The sequence below is a fragment of the Apodemus sylvaticus genome, chromosome 10 (genome assembly GCF_947179515.1).
Source record: "Apodemus sylvaticus chromosome 10, mApoSyl1.1, whole genome shotgun sequence".
In the NCBI taxonomy this organism is placed as follows: domain Eukaryota; kingdom Metazoa; phylum Chordata; class Mammalia; order Rodentia; family Muridae; genus Apodemus; species Apodemus sylvaticus.
In genome coordinates this window covers 84,729,073-84,747,769 of record NC_067481.1, presented here as the reverse complement: position 1 = coordinate 84,747,769, position 18,697 = coordinate 84,729,073, and the positions used below count along the sequence as shown (strand labels likewise).

General features: G+C 40.2%; 2 protein-coding genes across 4 annotated transcripts in view; one reads left to right on the top strand and one right to left on the bottom strand.

The window, feature by feature from the left end:
- Hmmr (hyaluronan mediated motility receptor) overlaps positions 1-4,053 on the bottom strand; it is a 28,396-nt gene extending 24,343 nt beyond the window's left edge. The window contains exons 1-3 of one of the 2 annotated variants that reach the window (XM_052196777.1): positions 3,931-4,053; positions 662-760; positions 95-174 (exon numbers count right to left, since the gene is read on the bottom strand). In XM_052196777.1, coding sequence (XP_052052737.1) covers positions 95-174; positions 662-760; positions 3,931-3,976 — 225 coding nt within the window. In that variant the 5' untranslated portion in view covers positions 3,977-4,053. The remainder of the gene's footprint in view (positions 1-94; positions 175-661; positions 761-3,930) is intronic. The other variant, XM_052196778.1, reaches the window with a different exon arrangement.
- Positions 4,054-4,342: 289 nt separating this feature from the next.
- On the top strand, positions 4,343-10,245 carry Nudcd2 (NudC domain containing 2). 2 transcript variants are annotated; one of them, XM_052196782.1, is made up of 4 exons: positions 4,343-4,773; positions 6,914-6,962; positions 7,166-7,317; positions 9,591-10,245. In XM_052196782.1, the coding sequence occupies exons 1-4, from the start codon at positions 4,585-4,587 to the stop codon at positions 9,672-9,674; spliced, it is 474 nt and encodes a 157-aa protein (XP_052052742.1). In that variant the 5' UTR covers positions 4,343-4,584; the 3' UTR covers positions 9,675-10,245. The 2 variants fall into 2 exon arrangements, with proteins under 2 accessions (XP_052052742.1, XP_052052744.1); XM_052196784.1 differs by having other exon boundaries at positions 7,166-7,380; positions 9,591-9,678.
- Positions 10,246-18,697: the final 8,452 nt, after the last annotated feature.

Genomic DNA, 18,697 nt, shown 5'->3' with positions numbered 1-18,697 from the left:
CCAAAAACCAAAACCAAAACCAAACAAACAAAAAAAAACCCCAAAAACCCAAAGAAAAAACGAATATTCTAATTGTCTTACAGATGTTTCTCACCTTTGACACCAATGTCTTTGATTTTTTAGCTGAAGCAAGTAAGGTCGCATCTTTGTCAATGTTAAGATTTTGTTGAGATTCTGGAAAAACAAAATCATCAACATGGCCACCCCTGATGTTTACCTGTTTTAACCAAATATAATAAAATTTCCCAAGTTCTCACTGCAGACAGCAAGTGAAGTATACAGTATACTTTCCTTTAGATTGTATAATTCAAATAAATGCACAATTATGTTACAGACCTAAAACCTTACAGATATTCTTTAATTTCCAAAGAAAAAATATTTCTTAAAATAAATACCCTTGTCTGTGTGTGTGTGGGGGGGGGTGGGGTATGTGTACTTGAGTACTGGTAACCCGACTCAGTTCTCATGGCTTACCTGCTGAGCTAGCTCTCCAACCCCTTCTTGGTAGTCCCAACATTCTGATAAAAAGGATAAGCTACCTGTAAATGTCTTGCCCACTTTCTCTTGTTACATACAGTCTAATAGAAAATAGCACTAAGTACTCGGGGCTTTCATAAACATACCTAATAAGGAAACCATTGTTTGTTTAAGGACCCATTACCTCTTTGGTTTTTAAATCTTTGTGATTTCTGAAAAGACACTGGTCCTTTAGTTGCTTCTGAAGTTTTAACATCATAAGCACCTGGAGATGGAGCACAACCTACAGAAAAAACAAAATAGCAATATTTAACTTAACATTACTTATTACTACTATCGTAATATTAGCAATACTTACAATAAGAATTCATGATCTTAAGTTAAACTAGTGGTTTTCAATATTCCTGCTGCAAACCTTTAATATAGGTCCTCATATTGTAGTGACCCCCCCCAACCATAAATTATTTTCATTGCAACTTCATAATTTGTAATTTTGTTACTGTCATGAATTATAATATAAATATCTAAATAATAATGTGTGGCTCTGTGAAAGGGTCCTTTGATCCCAAAGGGGTAGAGACTCACAGGTTGAGAACCACTGACAGGTTGAGTGACTGTGTGACTTACACACAGGAAGAGGAAATCGAAGTTGAGGAACTGCTTTCACCAGATGGGACTGTGGACAGTCCACCTTGGGCAGGTGGTCATGGGTTGTACAACAAACAAGCCAATAAGCAGAACTCCATCTGTGCCTCGTTCAATCCCTGCCTTGTTTTCCCTTGAGAATAAGCTGTAACCTACAAACCAAATAAAGCCTTCTACTCTACTTCTTTTCAGTCACTGTTGATGATTCAATAAATTGCTCTAGAAAACTTATATTTCCCAAGATATACTGATATACTATGATGCTTTACTTAATATTCTTTCTTCCGTGGTCTTGATCTCTCTTCACAGAAATCCACTCTTGCTCATCCAGAGCTCACTATATACTCTAGGCTTGACTTGTCTCCAGGATCCCCTCCCTCTGGCTTCCAGGACGCTTAGATCACAGGTTGCACGATGCCCAGCTTCCCTGCACTTTCCTTTATCTAGCACGTTGTCCCTTTGAAGGTATGGGCCAGCTTGTAAGTTCAGGATACTAGCCGTCAGTGAGCTTCAACAGTTTCCTTTTGTTCCTGGCTGTTTGCCATAACGAAAGCAACACGATGCAAGCTTTCCCACAGAAGTATCTCTTAGAAGCAGAGAGCAAAGCATAAGCCTGCTTTCTACATTCAGAATGGAAATCAGTAGAATCCATAAGAACCTGCCAGTGAAGTAAAGGCCAGGTTGTGTCAGAGAAAAACAACTGTCTTCTATTTCACTCAAGTTAAAAGGAAAGCAGCAGATGGGAGGAATACAGTTTTGGAACTCGTAGTTTGTTATATGTTTATAAAGCATGTACACAAAATAAATAAAGCTCATGGCTCTCTTCTGTATGTAGACCTATCCCTGAGCATTGAAAATCTGCCAAGTGACAATACAGCTACAGCTAAGGACTGTAGACAACTGAGTTGGAAGGGACTTTCCAGCTTTTGCAGAATCCCCCCTGCGCCCCCCCCAAAATCAGGCTAGCATCGTCCATCATTCCCAACAATAACTTCTTAGACATTCATAAGGATTTATTTACTGTCTCTATGTTAGAAAAAACTGCTTTCAATCTGGGAGTAGCTTTTACTGTCCTAGTATTTAGCTCATACTTATTGTTGAGCAGTACAGAAAAAAAAAATATCTTGTTTGGGATATGAGAATGGACTAGGTTTTTGTAATTAGCCACATGAAGACTCAAAATTAGCTCAGTCTGACAAGCTACAGAAAAGTGCATGCCAGATACTTTATAGACATATAGAGAAGACAGCGAATAAAAAAAATTAGATTCCCTCCTTTATCCCAGGATGCTTTATGTTTCCAAGTTAGAAAAAGCGGCCATGGACTCACAAATATTAAATATCTGACACATTATCTTTGATACTGTGAGCCTTAACTACTGCTCTTTAAAACCAAACAGCAGCTGAGCCATGTGTGTTGTGCAGGTCTCTTAAGTTTCAGAACTTGGGAGGTGGCAGCAGGAGTATAAGGGCTACATGAAACCTTGTCTCAAAACTAAAAGGCCTACCCTGTTCTGTAGAATCTAAGTTGTTTGAATAGCCTGGAAATGGTGTGGGCACTCAGCAGGATGAATCTGATCACTCACTTGATCTTGTGAATGGAGTGACGTTGATAGAAATCACAGATAAAGACTATTAACCAGTACACTCCGCAGAGGATATGGCCTTTCAAGTCTGGCTCTATCACTTGCTGGCTGCCCGTACAGTCTGGACACTCCCAACTGCTCTCAACAACAAATGCTCTCATTTGTAAGGAGTTGACAACTTTGGCTGGGCAGTGGTGGTGCACGCCTTTAATCCCAGCACCTGGGAGGCAGAGGTAGGCAGATTTCTGAGTTTGAGGCCAGCCTGCTCTATAGAGTGAGTTCCAGGACAGCCAAGGGTACACAGTGAAATCCTGTTAAAAAAAAAAAAACCAAAACCAAAGTACTACAACTTTGGTACTTTTCTCTGGCTTTTCTTTTAGTATTTTGGTCTGGCTGTCCAAAGGAATAACTACTTACAGACCTTACAACAAACAGTACAGTTGCACAGCTAGCATCTGTCACCTCATACCCAAGGCTCTAGTTATTTGTGCATATACCACAGTCCTTAAGAGCATAAGATACATCCACTCTATTTCTACCAATTTTGTTTCATAATATTGAGCGGATTTTAGTCTCATTTTTCATTTACTTACAACATGTTATTAAGTTGTTGTAGGTGTGGGTCACTGGCAGTCTCTGTAGCTCAGGTCACTAGGTCTAGAAACATCTACTTCTTACAGGCGAAAACATTAAAAAAATACTTTATTCTAACTTTTTAAATGCTACCATCATCTACACTCAGTTTACTCTTCCAAATACACACGAAATTCCAGTATTTCATCGTTAAAATGCTGAACATTACTTAAGAATTGTTTCATGAGTGAAAAAGAATTCTTGGGTAGCTGTTATTACTGAACTGATTTCTCAGTCTTCATGCTTTTACACCTGAATGTAAAATGTCAATGCAGAAAGTTCTAATTAGAGTGACTTCTTTGTTTAAAAAAAAGTGCGTAGTGCTTGCCAGTCCCTAATCCCTTTCAACCATCTGTAGTTTCTCCATGGTGTTGGTGGCTTATTTTAGAATTTCACGCTTGAAGGCTCGCTGTGTGCGGGGAGGATTCCATCTCACTTAGAGCTGCATCTCTACCATCCTATACTGAGCTTGCAAAGTGTTTACTGCGTGAATGTGGAGAAAAACACCGCCCCAGCCCTAATCTGGCTTTCGGATGACCGGGGAACGAGAGCGCATCCCCTTCCCACCCTGTTCCCGCACCCGTACGCACCTGAAGGGTCATTGAATCTTTTCAGGGGCGCCTTAGGAAAGGACATTCTGACGTCTGGGTCCAGATGCGACAGCAACCAAACGCCCCAGCAAACCGTAAACTCGTCTGAATTCAAAATTGCCCCAACTTACCCTCGTCAGCCAATCAGAAAGCCTAAACCTATCTGGCCAAGCCTGCACGGGCCACAGAGCATGCGCACGAGATCTCTACCGCCGCCCAATCGGAAGGTGTGTACGTTTAAGCTGATAGCCAATAAGAGACTGTTTCTGATCGCCACTGCCGACAGTTCTATCCAATAACGTCTGGTTTTACTCAGTTTTAATGGATAGCACAGTTCGCGCAAGCGCACTTCACAGGCCCGTGGAGACGTCAGAATTTTGGCGTCACACAGGTTAAAAGATCGCAGGCACGTTTCTCGTTTGTTCCAGCGTCAGTGTTCTTGGGATGTCAACCTATTTAAGCTTCGGTCTCTCTCACCAGGTCTCGCGAGTGTCTTAAATGGGCTCTGAAAGGGAGAAAGGTGCACACCCGGGACACGCTAGTTTGGACTCTTGCGCATGTGCAGTGACCCCAAGGCGCCGAGGGCAAACCCTGAGTCTGGTCCCGCCGGTGTAGCGCTCTCCCGGAGCGGTGTCCCTGCGTGGCGTCTTCAGGATGTCTGCCCCGTTTGAGGAGCGCAGCGGGGTGGTTCCCTGCGGGACTCCGTGGGGACAGTGGTACCAGACCCTGGAGGAGGTGTTCATTGAAGTCCAGGTGCCCCCGGGCACCCGCGCGCAGGACATCCAGTGCGGCCTGCAGAGTCGGCACGTGGCTCTGGCCGTGGGTGGCCGCGAGATCCTCAAGGTAGCAAGCCAGGGCTTGTCCCGAGTTCCTCCTTCTGGCCTCCCCGCACCCCGAACCCTAAAATTCACGGTGTCAGAGGGATGACGGCTGGGTGTGGCAAGGTTAGTTCCTGGCTGGTAGAAAGAAAGCGGTAAATTGTTCTGGCGAGGGGGGGGTCTCTACGGAGCACCTCACACAGAGCAGATCTTGCGCGGGTAGAAATGCAAAGATTTTGTTTTCTACTGCAGACAGAAGGCTAAGTAGGTCAAAAGAACAAATATGCATCTTCTAGGCACTGAGACTAAAGGTTTCTGAACTCTATTTTTGATATATAAGCTAATACAGACAGTATTGGTTGGTTTTCTAAATAACACGCTTCTTGCATGTTGATCTTCAAGATAACGAAAAGGTGTGCGAAGTTATTTGATTTCATCAATCTGGTCTCCTCCTCCTCCTCCTCCTCCTCTTCTTCTTCTTCTTCTTCTTTTTTTTTTTTTTTTTTTTTTGGTTAAGAATTTATTAAGACTCAGATAACAATTAGGCTATATTTTGCACCTAGCCTGTTGGATGGCAATGTAGTGTAGTGGTGAAGGGAAAATGATACCGTGTTTTGTAATCTTGGGCAGGAGGAGAAGAAAAATTAGTCACAGCTAATTTGACATCAATTCTGTAATATGTGATTAGATCCTGTAGGACCTCCTTTTGGGGAGACCCCCCACTCCGTTCTCAGGATAGCGTACACCCAAGGAAACAGGAGAGACCGCCTTGATGCAAATGCATGAGGTAGTTTATTATCAGACCTCTGGATCGACACGTATCTCACACAGGAGACAAAGGAGTCAACCCTGAGGCCCAAAAGTTAGGGGTTTATATAGGAAAAGTCAGGGGGGTTGTTAGGGGGGTTTGGCGCAGTTACACATGATTTGCCGATTCAAACATTGGCGGGGGATTCTGGCGCTCGGTGGGGTTTTTTTTTTTTTGGCATACGTGCAGATCGGGCCGTCAGCAATGTAGGAGGGTGGTTTATTTTTGTTAGCAGGAAGGTCATTTTAAACTGCATCCAAGGACAGGAGACAGGAGACTCTAGTCCAGATAGTGTATAACCCATAGGAGTTTTCCCAGGCATGCCCCTTATCTTTTGTGGCCGGTCTGTTTGTGGAATGGCTCAACTACAACCTTGCTACAAGCTTGTCCAGCATGCCCTGGCTCTAGTCTGCTTGCTGCCTCAACTATGGATTCTGAAAAGTCCCAACTCCCTTCAATCCTTTTTAAGAAACTGGTTTTTCCTAGTGCCAGCTTCTCAAAATAGATTGATCTAGCTTTAATAACATTGACTTTACAAGATAGAACTTTTTTAAGGCAAGTGTGGTGGCACATGCTTTTAAACCCAGCATTTGAGAACCATAGGCAGGTAGATAGATGTCTTCAAATTAGGCCAGCCAGATCTACTAAGCCAGCTCTATGACTACATAGGGCAGCAGTTAGTTCTCAACCTTTCTAATGCTGCAATCCTTTAATAACGTTCCTCATGTTGTGGTGGTTCCCAACCATAAAATTAGTTTCCTTGATACTTCACAACTGTAATTGTGCATTTGTGAATCTGTAATTACATAGCTGGAATGCAGGATATCTGATATGTGACCTTCAAAGAGGTTCAGAGGAAAGGTTGAGAACTGACAATGAGCCTGCTTCAAGAAAAACAAAAAATAGTCACCAGGTGGTGGCTGTACCTTTAATCCCAGTATTCAGGAGGCAGAGACATCCTGGGTTTGACATTCTTGAATTTGAGGAGTAAGTTTAAGGCTCTTGGTCTACAGAGCAAGTTCCAGGACAGCCAGGGCTACACAGAGAAAACCGCCAGCCCCTAAACCCAAACAAGCAAATGAAAGAAGGAAAACAAACAAACAAAAACATAGAACATTTTTTTCCTATGTTAATTTTGCAGACTATCTTAAGGAGTAGTATGTCTTCTGTTTTGTGTAGTAGTCCCTGTGTTTTTTTCCATGGTAAGGTCAGATTTGTAAACTGGATTCCCTTTCATTCATTAGGAGGAAGTTCAAGGTTGAGCACATTCAAAGAGGGGAACTTGGCCTAAGATGTACCTTAGCTGGAGATGAGCCAAATCTTAATGATGAGAATTTACCTTCTATTTATTTTCCAGGGGAAATTGTTTGATTCTACAATTGCTGATGAAGGAACATGGACTTTGGGTAAGAATAATCTGTTATGTTTTAAAAATTGGATCATGGTATCATTTCTCCTTTATAGTACATCTTGTCTTTGTAGATGTCTTTGAAGATGGAGAAAAGTGTTGGGAACACTTGTCTATCAAAATTATCCATTAGCTTTTGCAAAATACAATGTGTAATGATGAGCTATAGTTTCTCTAACTTCTTTCTTATTTTTATCTTAGAGGATAGAAAAATGGTCCGCATTGTCCTGACAAAAACCAAGAGAGATGCTGCAAATTGTTGGACTTCTCTTCTAGAATCTGAATATGCAGCTGACCCCTGGGTGCAAGACCAGATGCAGAGAAAACTTACATTAGAGCGATTCCAGAAAGAAGTAAGTCAGATGCAGGAGTGAGTACGGACAGTTTCACCCTCCAGAAGCACATGTATTCATAAGGTATACACAGTTGTAAAAAGCCTTTGGGTGAATTTTAAAGTGAATGATTAGAACATGGCCTTGTATGTGAGTTTCAAATTTCATAAATGCACGCATTTCTGTAAGACCAATTGCTGAATGCACATCAGTAATTCATGAATAATCAACCGAAAGAACTGGGCCACTGTAGGTGCATAATATAAAGAGAAGACATCCCTTCATTGGATTCCCCACCTCTTGCCTCTGCCTCATTCTCCTTGATCGTCCTCTTTCAGTGGCAATTTCCATCACGTCATGCTCACCTCCAAGTCTATGTCTGACCTAGACTTCTCAGTTACTTGTTGCACATACTCATTGTTCTAATTTCACTCCCACATTCATTCTACTTTTTATTTTAGTTAGTGGAGACTAGTTCGTGATTAAGGCTTGGGAGGAGGGGGTCAGAGAAGGCCCAGTGGCTCTGGCACTTGCTGTACAACCATGAAGACCAAGGGTCTACTAAAGGATCCCCAGAAACCAAGCAAAAGCTGGGTAGATATAGTGGCTGCCTTAGATCCCAGCACTCCTGAGGCACAGAAAAAGGATCTCCTGGGCAAGCTGGCTGTCTGAGTTACCTAGAATTTGGGAGCTTGGGGTTTATTGAGAGACCGTCCCTCAATAAAGGAAGCAGGGAGTGCAAATAAAGAGGACACCCGATGCCACCTTAGTCCTACTGCCTGCCCGCACACCCTCCGGTCGACTCAGGAAATCTCCTTCCCATTCTCTTCTACTCCCATTCACAATGCGACCACTTCACACAGCCCTGTCTGCTAGCACTCTGGTCTGAATTACTTGAATAATTGCTGACTGGTCTCCTGGACTCTTACCGAAGCAGTCCTCAGACAGTGGCAACTGAAGAAGTCTTGATAGGGCAAGTCAGATCAAAGCATTGTTCTTCTCAGCCTTTTCCAGGTTTGTCCTTCTCCTAATGGGATCACTGATAGTTACTTTCTTGCCCTACCCTTACTTTGTTTTTTTCCTTTTTGTTTTTCTGAGACTGTCTTTGTGTATGTAGCAGGCTTCAACTTAGAGTTCTGCCTTCCAAGTACTGGGACTGAAGGTGTGTACCGGCGTGTCTGGCTCTCCGCTGATTGTGACTGCAGTGTTCTGTAGCTCTCTGCTCATCGCTCAGTAAAACCCATTTGACTATCCCCTTAGAGTCTCTAATTCTCCCCTAGTATTTCTCCTGCCCTACTTCCTCTTTATCTTTTTTATAGCACTTACAAGCTTTAACACTAAGTCAGGTTGGCAAAATGTGGTCTGGGGAAATTTGGCCCTCTGTAGGTTTGCTGAGACACCTGTGTCACTCCTCAGGATGTTGCCTTACACGTAGCAGTTTCTTGTCATTGAGTATTTATGACAGGTCATGTGGTCTGCAAAGCCTAAATTGATTACTTACTACCTGTCTCTTGGACAAGTCAGACTTCCTAAGCTCTCTGCTTGGTATTTATGGTTTCTTATTTATGTTTCCCTGGTACTATGTAAGCTCCTCTAGAACAATTTATTTGCTAATTTTTGAAATCCACATTTGTTTAAATGGTATTTTCCAAATAGTAGTTCAAAAAAGGCCCATCAAACAAATGAAATTTCCCCTGAATATTCTAAAGCTTGAATGAATACTTCATACTGTATAATATGTATCAATATGCTTGTATAAACATCGTTCTTAGAACTCTGCATGGCATAGAGTAAGCTTCCAAACCTTGCTGGCTATTGGCTGAGCTGGGGGATACTGACCTTTAATTCCCGCCACTCGGATGGGGAGGCAAGAGAACCTCAAGTTAGGGCGGCCTGGGTGACAGCTACACCACGTCTCAGAAGAGCTAAACACTAAGTGTAAAACTCAAAAGCTCCGCACAGAATACTTGAGTAGCTTGCAAGAGGACCTGTGTTCAATCCATAATATACCCTCCAGGGGAAAAAAGCTTTTAAAATCTGTTTATACAATAAACAGATTTTGTTTGTGAAATGGAAAGGTATGTTTCATTATACAGGTAATACCGTGGTCACATAGGTGTACAGTGTCACTCTTCTAAGTGTTTACAGAGCGGAAAAGACCTCTTAGCTTTAGTTTTACCTTAGGTGATTTCAAGTTTGATATTATTTCTTAGTTTTTGACTTTTTTGTTTTTGTTTTTTGTCAATTATGAATTCAACTTATCTTTGTAAGTTTTAAAATTTTATGTCTTTCAGAATCCTGGTTTTGACTTTAGTGGAGCAGAAATCTCAGGGAACTACACAAAGGGTGGACCAGATTTCTCAAACCTTGAAAAATGACTGCTGTTGCTTAGTTTTCTCTATCTTGTGGACCCCAGCAAGTGCTGGCAACTTAATGCAGCTGATGTTGTGAAGGAGGAAACATCCGATGTCTACAGTTAAAAGATTGCAAAGTGTATTTCAGTATGGTTGTAAAAGATTACATTCAGATGGTTTGCATAGGAGATATAGTAGCTTTCCTGTGGATAGATGGTAACTTTTATTGCTCTGCATTAAGTTTTATATGCTACATTTTCCTAATTTCATATTTAATTGTATTTTTACTATAAAAACATTGGAGTACAAATCATATGAAATGGAAAGGTGCCTTCATGGAAAAATATTTTTTTTGTGTGTGTGTGTGATGCAAAAATAATGTTGAATAAATTTCTGAATATGCATTGTATGCCCTTTGTCTAAATATGCTGGCCCGTACATGGAAAGTGCAGAACTGGAACATTTTTAAGAAAGGACATAAAGTATCCCGAAGTACTTTGGGTAATTTGAGTTAGTGAAAAATTCTAACTGGTCTGGTGCTGCCTAAATGATTATGTCAAGAAATTGAAAATAATAAAACCCTAACAGCAGAAGAGTTCATTGCTTCTTACTGTCAGAAAACAATTTAGGCCCCTGAGTATAAGTTACTGGCTTCATTTACTTTTAATGATTCAGACAAGGTGGTCTAGAAAAAAATTCTTTCATCCTTTTTGTGTTTTTTAATTCTTAAAAAAATTGAAATGTGTATAAAGCTTACAAGTAAAATATTAACAGATTGAAAATCTTATACTTTTTTCTAATAAATTGACATGTTGTCACCTCAGTATTTTACTTTTTCTTTTCTTCAAAAAAGTATGTTCTCTCAACAATGCAGCCATTAAAGTTAGTGGTACTGCTGCTTAGTCCTCAGACTTATGCCGATTATGCTGAATACCTACAGTGCCCTTTACATAACAAAGTCCTGTATTCTGGTTGTGCCGCTCCTGCAGAGGTTCACTTCAGCCTGGAACAACTTCCCACTTTTTCCTTGGCTTTTACTGCTTTGATTTTTTTTTCCCCTCGTGTCAGCATCTTGCTGGGCAGTGTGGCCTCCAACTCATGGGGATTCTCTCTGGCCTTAGCTCCCAGACCGTATAATTACAGGTATGCACCCATGCCTGGCTTAGCTTTTGCACTTGAAAATGATGGAAATTTTGTCTCTTGACTGTTCTGGATGAGGTCTATTGTCTACAATATTCCTACATCCTATATTCTGTCATGAATTAAGGATTTCACCCTATTGCAGAAGCTGATGCCTTTGGTCAGGGAGTAAGGTAGTATCTGTTGGGTTTCTTCACTGTAATACCAATGTTTTGGATGCTTTGTGGGAAACTAGTTTTAAAGTACCTCTTGTTTCTAACCAAATTTTGAACATACTGTCTTATTCAGGGGGTAAAAATTACTACCTTCATTACTTTTATGCTTAAAATTATATAATTTGGCTAGTGTAAAACCAGTCTAGGTAGCTTCTGTGTCCTTTGACATGTTGAATCATTGTTTGAGCAATTTCTTACTCTCCAGACTTAGGCTTTCCCTGCCACAGTCCAATAATGGAGCATTTTGCTAAAGAACCCGGTTCTCTTTAGTGGATATATGTTTTTAAAAACAAGATGTGCATGCTGGTGTATGAACACTGTTGAAGTGTGGTTTACCATGCACACCTTAAACCCCTACATGCACACTGGAAATCATGAGTTCGCATTAAATACCCAGTTCTAATCTTACAGGGTTTATTTTAGTTTTTTTTCTTTTCAGTAGCCTGGTTTCCACCACTCTATTTGACATCCTGTTGTTGATCATCTCCATACAAATGCCTTTCAAGTGTGAGGCTGTGTAGAGCAGGGTGTCTTCACTGCCTGAGCCCAGCACTGATGCCTTTCTGCCTTTTGCTTACTTAACGATTTTTAGGAATGAATTTTTGGGAGGAAAAGGCCTTTTCTTTGGTTAGTTTTAACATTGTTTTCAATAATATTTTGAACTAACTTACAGGTAAAATTAATTTGTTCTAATGTACAATTTGGTGAATTTTAGCACATGTATAGATTTCTGTAAGCACCTTCCCATTTACCCTAAAACAGTGCAGTCACCTGAAAAACACCGAAGTTTGTTCTTTGTAGTCACACTATTAGCTTTCAACTCTGGAGCCACTGTCTCTGTTTATAGCTCTTCTAAATAATTTTGTCTCTTAGAATATATAATGGTAAGCAAAATCATGCAGTCTCTTCAAAGTATTTGTTGAGAAAATTTGTGTCCAATAGATTGTGTAGAATAGATTCAGTAGTATGTAACTCAACATGCCAAGAGTACAGAGCCATTACTTTAGTAAATTTTCAAGCATTTCATCACCACAAATACCCTTGTATTTGCTGTCAAACCTTTCTGGGCCAGCCAGCTTCGGATATTCTGTTGCATCGATCTCCTTGTTAAAGACATCTTGCGTGCAAGTCATCATAGAATGTGTGGTCTTTGGGAAGTTTACCCTGGCTTGTTTTATGTCTGAATACTGTTTCTTTATATGGCCTTATCACACAGTTAGTCCTTTGTTGTTGTTGTTTGTTTTTATTTTTTGAAACAGGGTTTCTCTCTGTAACCCTGGCTGTCCTGGAACTCACTCTGTAGACTAGGTTGACCTTCGAACTCAGAAATCCACCTGCCTCTGCCTCCCAAGTGCTGGGATTAAAGGCGTGCACTACCACTGCCCGGCTTCAGTTAGTCCATTTTTAAGATGTATGATTAGATGTTTTCCTGTTTGGGCTCTGCTGAATAATGCTGTTCTAAATGTATGTGGGACCAGTTTTTATGTACTTAAAGGTGTTTTCTTACTGTTTCCACCAGTTTCAACATGGCATAGAAGTATTTTAGAAGTGAGAAAAATGCTTTCATAGAATTGGGCTGTAGGCAAGACTTTAGGGCTTCTTAATTAGTGCGGGGTGCTCCCAGTCCATTGTGAGTGGCGCCACCCCTGGAGTCATGGTGAAAGCAGGCTGAGCAACCCGAGAAGCAAGCCAGTAAGCAACACTGTCCTTGCCTGGTTCCTGCTGGGTTTGAGTTCCTGACTTGGCTTCCCTCAGTGGATTGAGACTCAGGTTATGTAAGTTGGATTAACCTTTCCTCTCCAGGTTAGTTTTGGTCATTGTGTTTCATCACATCCATATTAACCCTAGCTAAGAGACTTTCATAGTAGAACGTTTAGGTTATGTGCTAAGTCTTCAGGTTAATCGTTTGAAGAACCGCCAGGCTGTTTTCCAAAGCAGCTGCTGCCCATTTACCTGTGCTGGTCTGGGTGTTGGCTTCTCTACTTCGCTGCCTACACTTACTCTTAGCTGGCTTTCCTAGTCATTCTAGTGATAGTAACTAGTTCACTGTCTTTGTGGATGTGAATACTTACAAATGTACATATTTATGTTGTACATTTATTCATTGTTATGTTGAGGAGGGGGAGGGGGCATGCACGTTCCACAGCACACACAGAGCTCACTTCGGTTTTTACCATTTAGGTCTCAGATCTTGGTGACCAGGTGTTTCACCCACCAAGTCATCTCACAGTCCTCTTTGTGTTTTTTATTTACATTTCTCTGAAGTCAAGCTATAGCTAGTATTCTTGTATTTATTGAACATTTGTGTATCTTCCCTAATGAATGTTTATTCAAATCTTTTGCCCATTTTTAGATTGCATTGTCTTATTAAGTAGTAAATAATCTGGTTACAGGTTATCACCTGTATGGTTTTTAAGTAACTTCCTGTGGACTTCGTTTGGTTGTTGTTTTTTTTTTTTTTGTTTTCTGACATAGTCTCGCCATGTAATACAGACTGGCTGTGAACTGGAATGACTCCTGAATTGGCTGCTGCTGATCAGGGATTGCAGGCACTCCACCCTCCATCCATTGTTTTTACTATCTTGATAGTGTTTTTGGAAGAGTTTTTATTTTGGAAAAGTCTAGTTTATCGTACTGTGAGTGGACTATGCTTTTGGCGTCTTGTCTTCCCATAAGAACTTTTATGGGAACTTCTGGTCATAAAATTTTTTCCTTTGCCTTTATCTTAAGACTTTATTTATTTAGACCAAAGTTGAGGTTTTATTAAATAAAGGAGCTTTAATAAAGACAATGCACAAAGGATAAGAGAAGTGCTCAGAAAGAAAGATACTCCAAGGCATAGATATAGGCTTCTCAAAGAAGGGTCATGGATTATTGAAAAACCTAATTAAGAGAAACATGCACAGAGATGGATAGTGAACACATTGTTCTTTATCATTATGTAGAGTGCTACTTGCAAAGTATCCATACTTCCTTTTTATCAGGCTGAAGTTCCTAAAATTTTCTAGCTAGCTGAACTTTAAGAAATGGTGTAAACCGGGTGGTAGTGGCACACACCTGTAATCCCAGCACTCTGGGAGGTAGAGGCAGGCCGATTTGTGAGTTCGAGGCCAAGCCTGGTCTATAGAGTGAGCTCCAGGACAGCCAGGACTAAACAGAGAAACCCTGTCTCAAAAAAACCAAATCCAAAAAAAAAAAAAAAAAAAGGTGTAAAAGCCTGGTGTGCAGAGGCAGAGGGGCAGGTGGGCCTCTGAATTCAAGGCTAGCTTGGTCTACCAGATAGCTATACAGAGGAAAACCTGTTTCGCAAAATGAACAAAAAAAAGCAGACTAACAGAAAAAGAAAAGAGGAAAGGTGTGGAATACTTCCAGATTATGTTTCTGTATCAGCTGGTTTGACCCTTTTCTTGTCTGGACAGTTAATGTGTATTTGTACTAATTTTCAAATTATAAAATAGCTTTTCACGGTCTCTCTCACAAATTTAGCCATAGGTATCGCCCAGTTTACATATTTACATTCATCTCAGATTTGTGTTCATTTGGAATACTGATAATTTTTCTTATGTCTTCTTGTCTTCTAACCTTGTAAAATGAACTGTGAAATAGTTCTGTCTAGAAGAGAGCTATTAAAGCCTTGTGAATCTTTTAAGTTTTAAAAAATATTATTTTATGTGCATTGGTGTTTTGCTTGCACATATGTCTGTATGAAGGTGTTGGATTCCCTAGAGGGAGAGATACAGGCAATTGTGAGCTGCCACATGGGTGCCAGGAGTTGAGCCTGGGTCCTCTGGAAAAACAGCCAGTTTTTAACTGCTGTTAACTGCAAAGCTATCTGTACTGTATCCTCTTTAAAATCTTTATTTAGAGTATAAGAAATCATTCAAATTATTTAATTCATTTTAGTTAAAATTTGGCAGTTCCTTTTTAAGTTTTTTTCATCATTTTATGTGTATGAGTATTTTGTCTGCATGAATGTGTACCACATGCTCACACAATGACCATAACAGGGCATTGGGTCCCCTGGAATTAGAGTTGTAGACAGCTGTGAGCTGCCAAGAGGGTGCTGGGAACTGAACCCAGGTCTTCTGCAAGAGCAGCAAGTGCTCTTCACCACTCAGGTCTCCAGCCTCAGACATTTTGGCAGTTCTTGTCTTTCAAGAACTGACTTGATTATTCCAACTCTGTGTAAGTAGACTTGTTTATCATGTCTTCTTCATGATCCTTTTCTGTTTAAAATCGTTTATTTTGTATATGCATGCAGACATACATGTTCGACAGGCCTTGGAGGTGTCAGAGAACAACTTCCGAATGTCTGTTCTTTCTTTCCATGTATGTGGTTTCTGAGAATCAAACTCGGTTCATCATGCTTGTCAGTAATCACGTTCACCCTCTGAGCCTTCTCTCCGAGCCTTCTCCCCACCCCCCTTGAAAGTCTTCCAGTGTACAGAGCCATATTGGGGCAGTCTTGCACTTGGTCAGAGTTTGACTTTGGTCAAGGTTAACTTCTCCCAGTTAGCCAGGATTCTGCTCCACTTAGGGTGGAGCGCACGTAGTAAAGGTTAAGTTCATTGTTCTTCCAGGCATAGGGATTCCTGAATTAAACAGGTGACCCACCCAGCTGCCGGAGCAGTCAAGACGAAGACCTCCAAGAGAAGCTAGACAGCTTCCACCGGAACTCAGCCTGGAGTCTGGGGGGAAGGGTTTGCCCGAACTGTTAAAAGGTCCGGCGCCATTAAAGTTTACGGCTTCGATCAGTGAACATTGACTTAGCCGTACTTTCTTTTCGCCGCTCTTCCCTATGACCCCAAAATTCTCTCAACAGGTAACCCAGTTTACATGTAGCTGCTGGCGGCTACATAGTGGCGCCTGAACGTGGGAAGACCTGGCACGAGAGAATTTCTTGAGGTAGCCCTATCCAGCGAAGCTTCGTGGAAAAGGTGAAAATTAATGGTGTCCGCACGGTAAGCAACATAGAGGGCAAAACTAGCGCTAGTGAATTCGTGTCTATGGTTGTGAGTGCAGGAATGGATACAGTTTTTCAAGCATACTGCGTGGACCCAGCGCAGGACTGCTTGGGTTGATAAGATAGGGAAATATGGGGAAGGAATTTGGTAGGCATTTGCCCAAAGCTCGTAAGAGCTGATTTCGGCGAAAAGAAAGGGGTTTTTAAAAATAGGCATATGTCCACAGCTTCTAAGAGCTGTTTAAAGAGGAAAATGGATGCAATTGCTTAACAAGCACGCTTAACTTTCTGTGTATCTTTCCGTGTTTGTCCCGGTGCACCGACTGTCTATGTGTATGTTTATGTCCTCTCTGTGTCTTTGTGTGAATGACTGTTTCATGTTAAAAAGAAAAAATTGGTAAAGATTACATCTGCTGGTAACCTCTTGAGCTAGCCACAGTTTGTGTGGGGATTGATTCAAAGCCACGCTGCAGCAGCGTAGCTCACTCACCCAAGACAGAAACATGGCTGGGGAAAAAGCCGCTCTTAAAAGCCCAGAAACCTCGAGATTTGGGAAGACTTTGGTTTGGCTTGTGAAATTCATGTAGTCGCTTTATACTTGTTTCTAATTGGTTTTAATGATATAAGGCTTTACATTTCTTGACTAAAGAGTTATAAATTAATTGGTTATTATGTAAAAGGTATAGTGTTATTAAGAAAAGGTTAGTTTAAAACTGGTGATTCAGTGTTAGAGCTATCTTAACTAACTACACGTGGCCTAACGCCACTCATGCCTTGTTCTTGTTTATAATTGGATTTAAAGGTATATTTTACATGTCTTGACTATAGAGTATTGGCTTAAGTCACTGCACATGATTTAAAAGGTATAATGTTATTAACAAAAGTTAGGTTAAGGCTGGTAGTTTAGGGTAGTCGCCATTTTGAACACGTGGCATGATGGTTAAGGCTGGTAGTTTAGGGTAGTCGCCATTTTGAACACCACATGGCATGACGCAATCCAGGAAATACAGGCCTTTGGGACGCTCCTAAATTGGCATGGTGTTTCATGTGAATCTTGGCCTGGAGATTAGACTTAATGAAGATTAAGATCTAAAATATTGTCTCTTTAATAAGTTACACTGTTATACACTTGAACATAAGAACTGGCATACAAACCTTGTGCTGTAAATATGTGTTTGCCATTAATTTTAAAGAAAATAGATTGTTTAAAATTGAGATTTGCTTCCAAAATTACAATTGTGCTCTAATATTGCAAGAAAACATTGAGTTACAATAAAAATCAGTGTGTCATTAGCTACAGTTTTCAGTTTACAGGCTCATAATTCTTAACATTTTGTAATTAAGATAATTTTGAGAGTGATGCAGCTATGGGTTTTAGGGGCCCATTGCCTCTTTTCCACAAGTTTATAGGCTACAATGGTAGGAGCAAAATTTAACCCTCCAAGATTAAAAAGGAGATCTCTGTAGAAATGTATTTGATATCAAGTAGGTTCCTTTGACCATGAAATTACAGGTTTCTTTTGTTTAATCCTCAAAATGTCCTTGCAGGACAGATAGTTTGGGTCTGGTCTTAGATAAAAGGCTCAGATTAGAAGATATTTACATTTGAGGAATCTCATACAATGTCCTTGCCAAGGACTCAAGGTGGATCCTAGGGCAGAATTTTTACATTTGAGTTAATGCAAAGCTTAGAGCTGCCTCAGGGGAAGCTAGTGAGGAAGCTTGAGAAATTGTTTCTGCCTTACAGGCCCCACCTAGGGAGTGTTTGGCTTTAAAAAAAAAAAAAAAAAAAAAAAAAAAAAAAAAAAGGTTTTTGACTTATCCAGGTGTGGGTTAAAATGCAGTTCAAATCTATGAAAGGTCAAGGAGGCTATAAAAGCATTAACATTTGGCCTGTCTACTCCCTATAAAATTATTGTAAATTTAAAGGGTTGGTTTTTTGCTTTACATTCTGATAATTATAAAAGCATTTGCTTCTAATTTTAAAGAGACAACAAAACAATTTCATTAGAAAGTTTTGCCTCAAGGAATGGCTAACAGCCTTATGTCTTGTGAGAAAAAGTGTTTGTCTCTCTTTCAATACAGAAGTTAAGATCTTAAAAATTTCAGTGTATAATGTTCATAGAATGTTTGTTACAGGCCCTTGCTCCTATAGACTTTTAGAATTTTTAGGTAAATGGCTTTCAAAAGTTGTTAGGATATATTAATTGGCTTTATCTTATTTACCTCATTTTAAGCTTGCCACAGAAGGTCTTAAACCTCTGTTTTCAAGGTAGGAAACATTTGTTCCTTGCTTCAAGCAACAATCAAATTTATTATTAATGGTTGGTCTATTACATGGCAAGCATTTTTAGGCAAAATTAATAATTGTTATCCAAAAGATAATTTGTACTATCAGATCACATGTTTATTCCTTTAAGTTTCTCCCTGCTTCAACACAGATACCTGAATTGGGTGCTATAGCAGCTATTTTTAAGATGTTAAAGGTCAAGCTTTTAATAATAGTAGATATACATAGCTCATGGTTTATAATTGCTTAAAATTGGTCCATTTTTAATACTGCAAATTCTTAATTTCTACAGTTTGTACAAATGTGATTCAAATTTCTAAGAACAAAGGATATATTCTCTAAATGACTGTCCTTTAGGTATTTGAAATAATTTTATATTTTGTGCACATCAAATTATAAAGATTTGTTCTTGATGTCCTCAATTTCTACCTCTACCACG

What these genes read in the sequence shown, in the direction of transcription:
- Nudcd2 (XM_052196782.1), top strand. Translation starts at nt 4,585, where the DNA reads ATGTCTGCCCCGTTTGAGGAGCGCAGCGGGGTGGTTCCCTGCGGGACT. An exon ending in GTGGCCGCGAGATCCTCAAG is followed by an intron (nt 4,774 to 6,913) that starts GTAGCAAGCCAG and finishes TTTATTTTCCAG; the next exon opens with GGGAAATTGTTTGATTCTAC. An exon ending in TAGAGCGATTCCAGAAAGAA is followed by an intron (nt 7,318 to 9,590) that starts GTAAGTCAGATG and finishes TATGTCTTTCAG; the next exon opens with AATCCTGGTTTTGACTTTAG.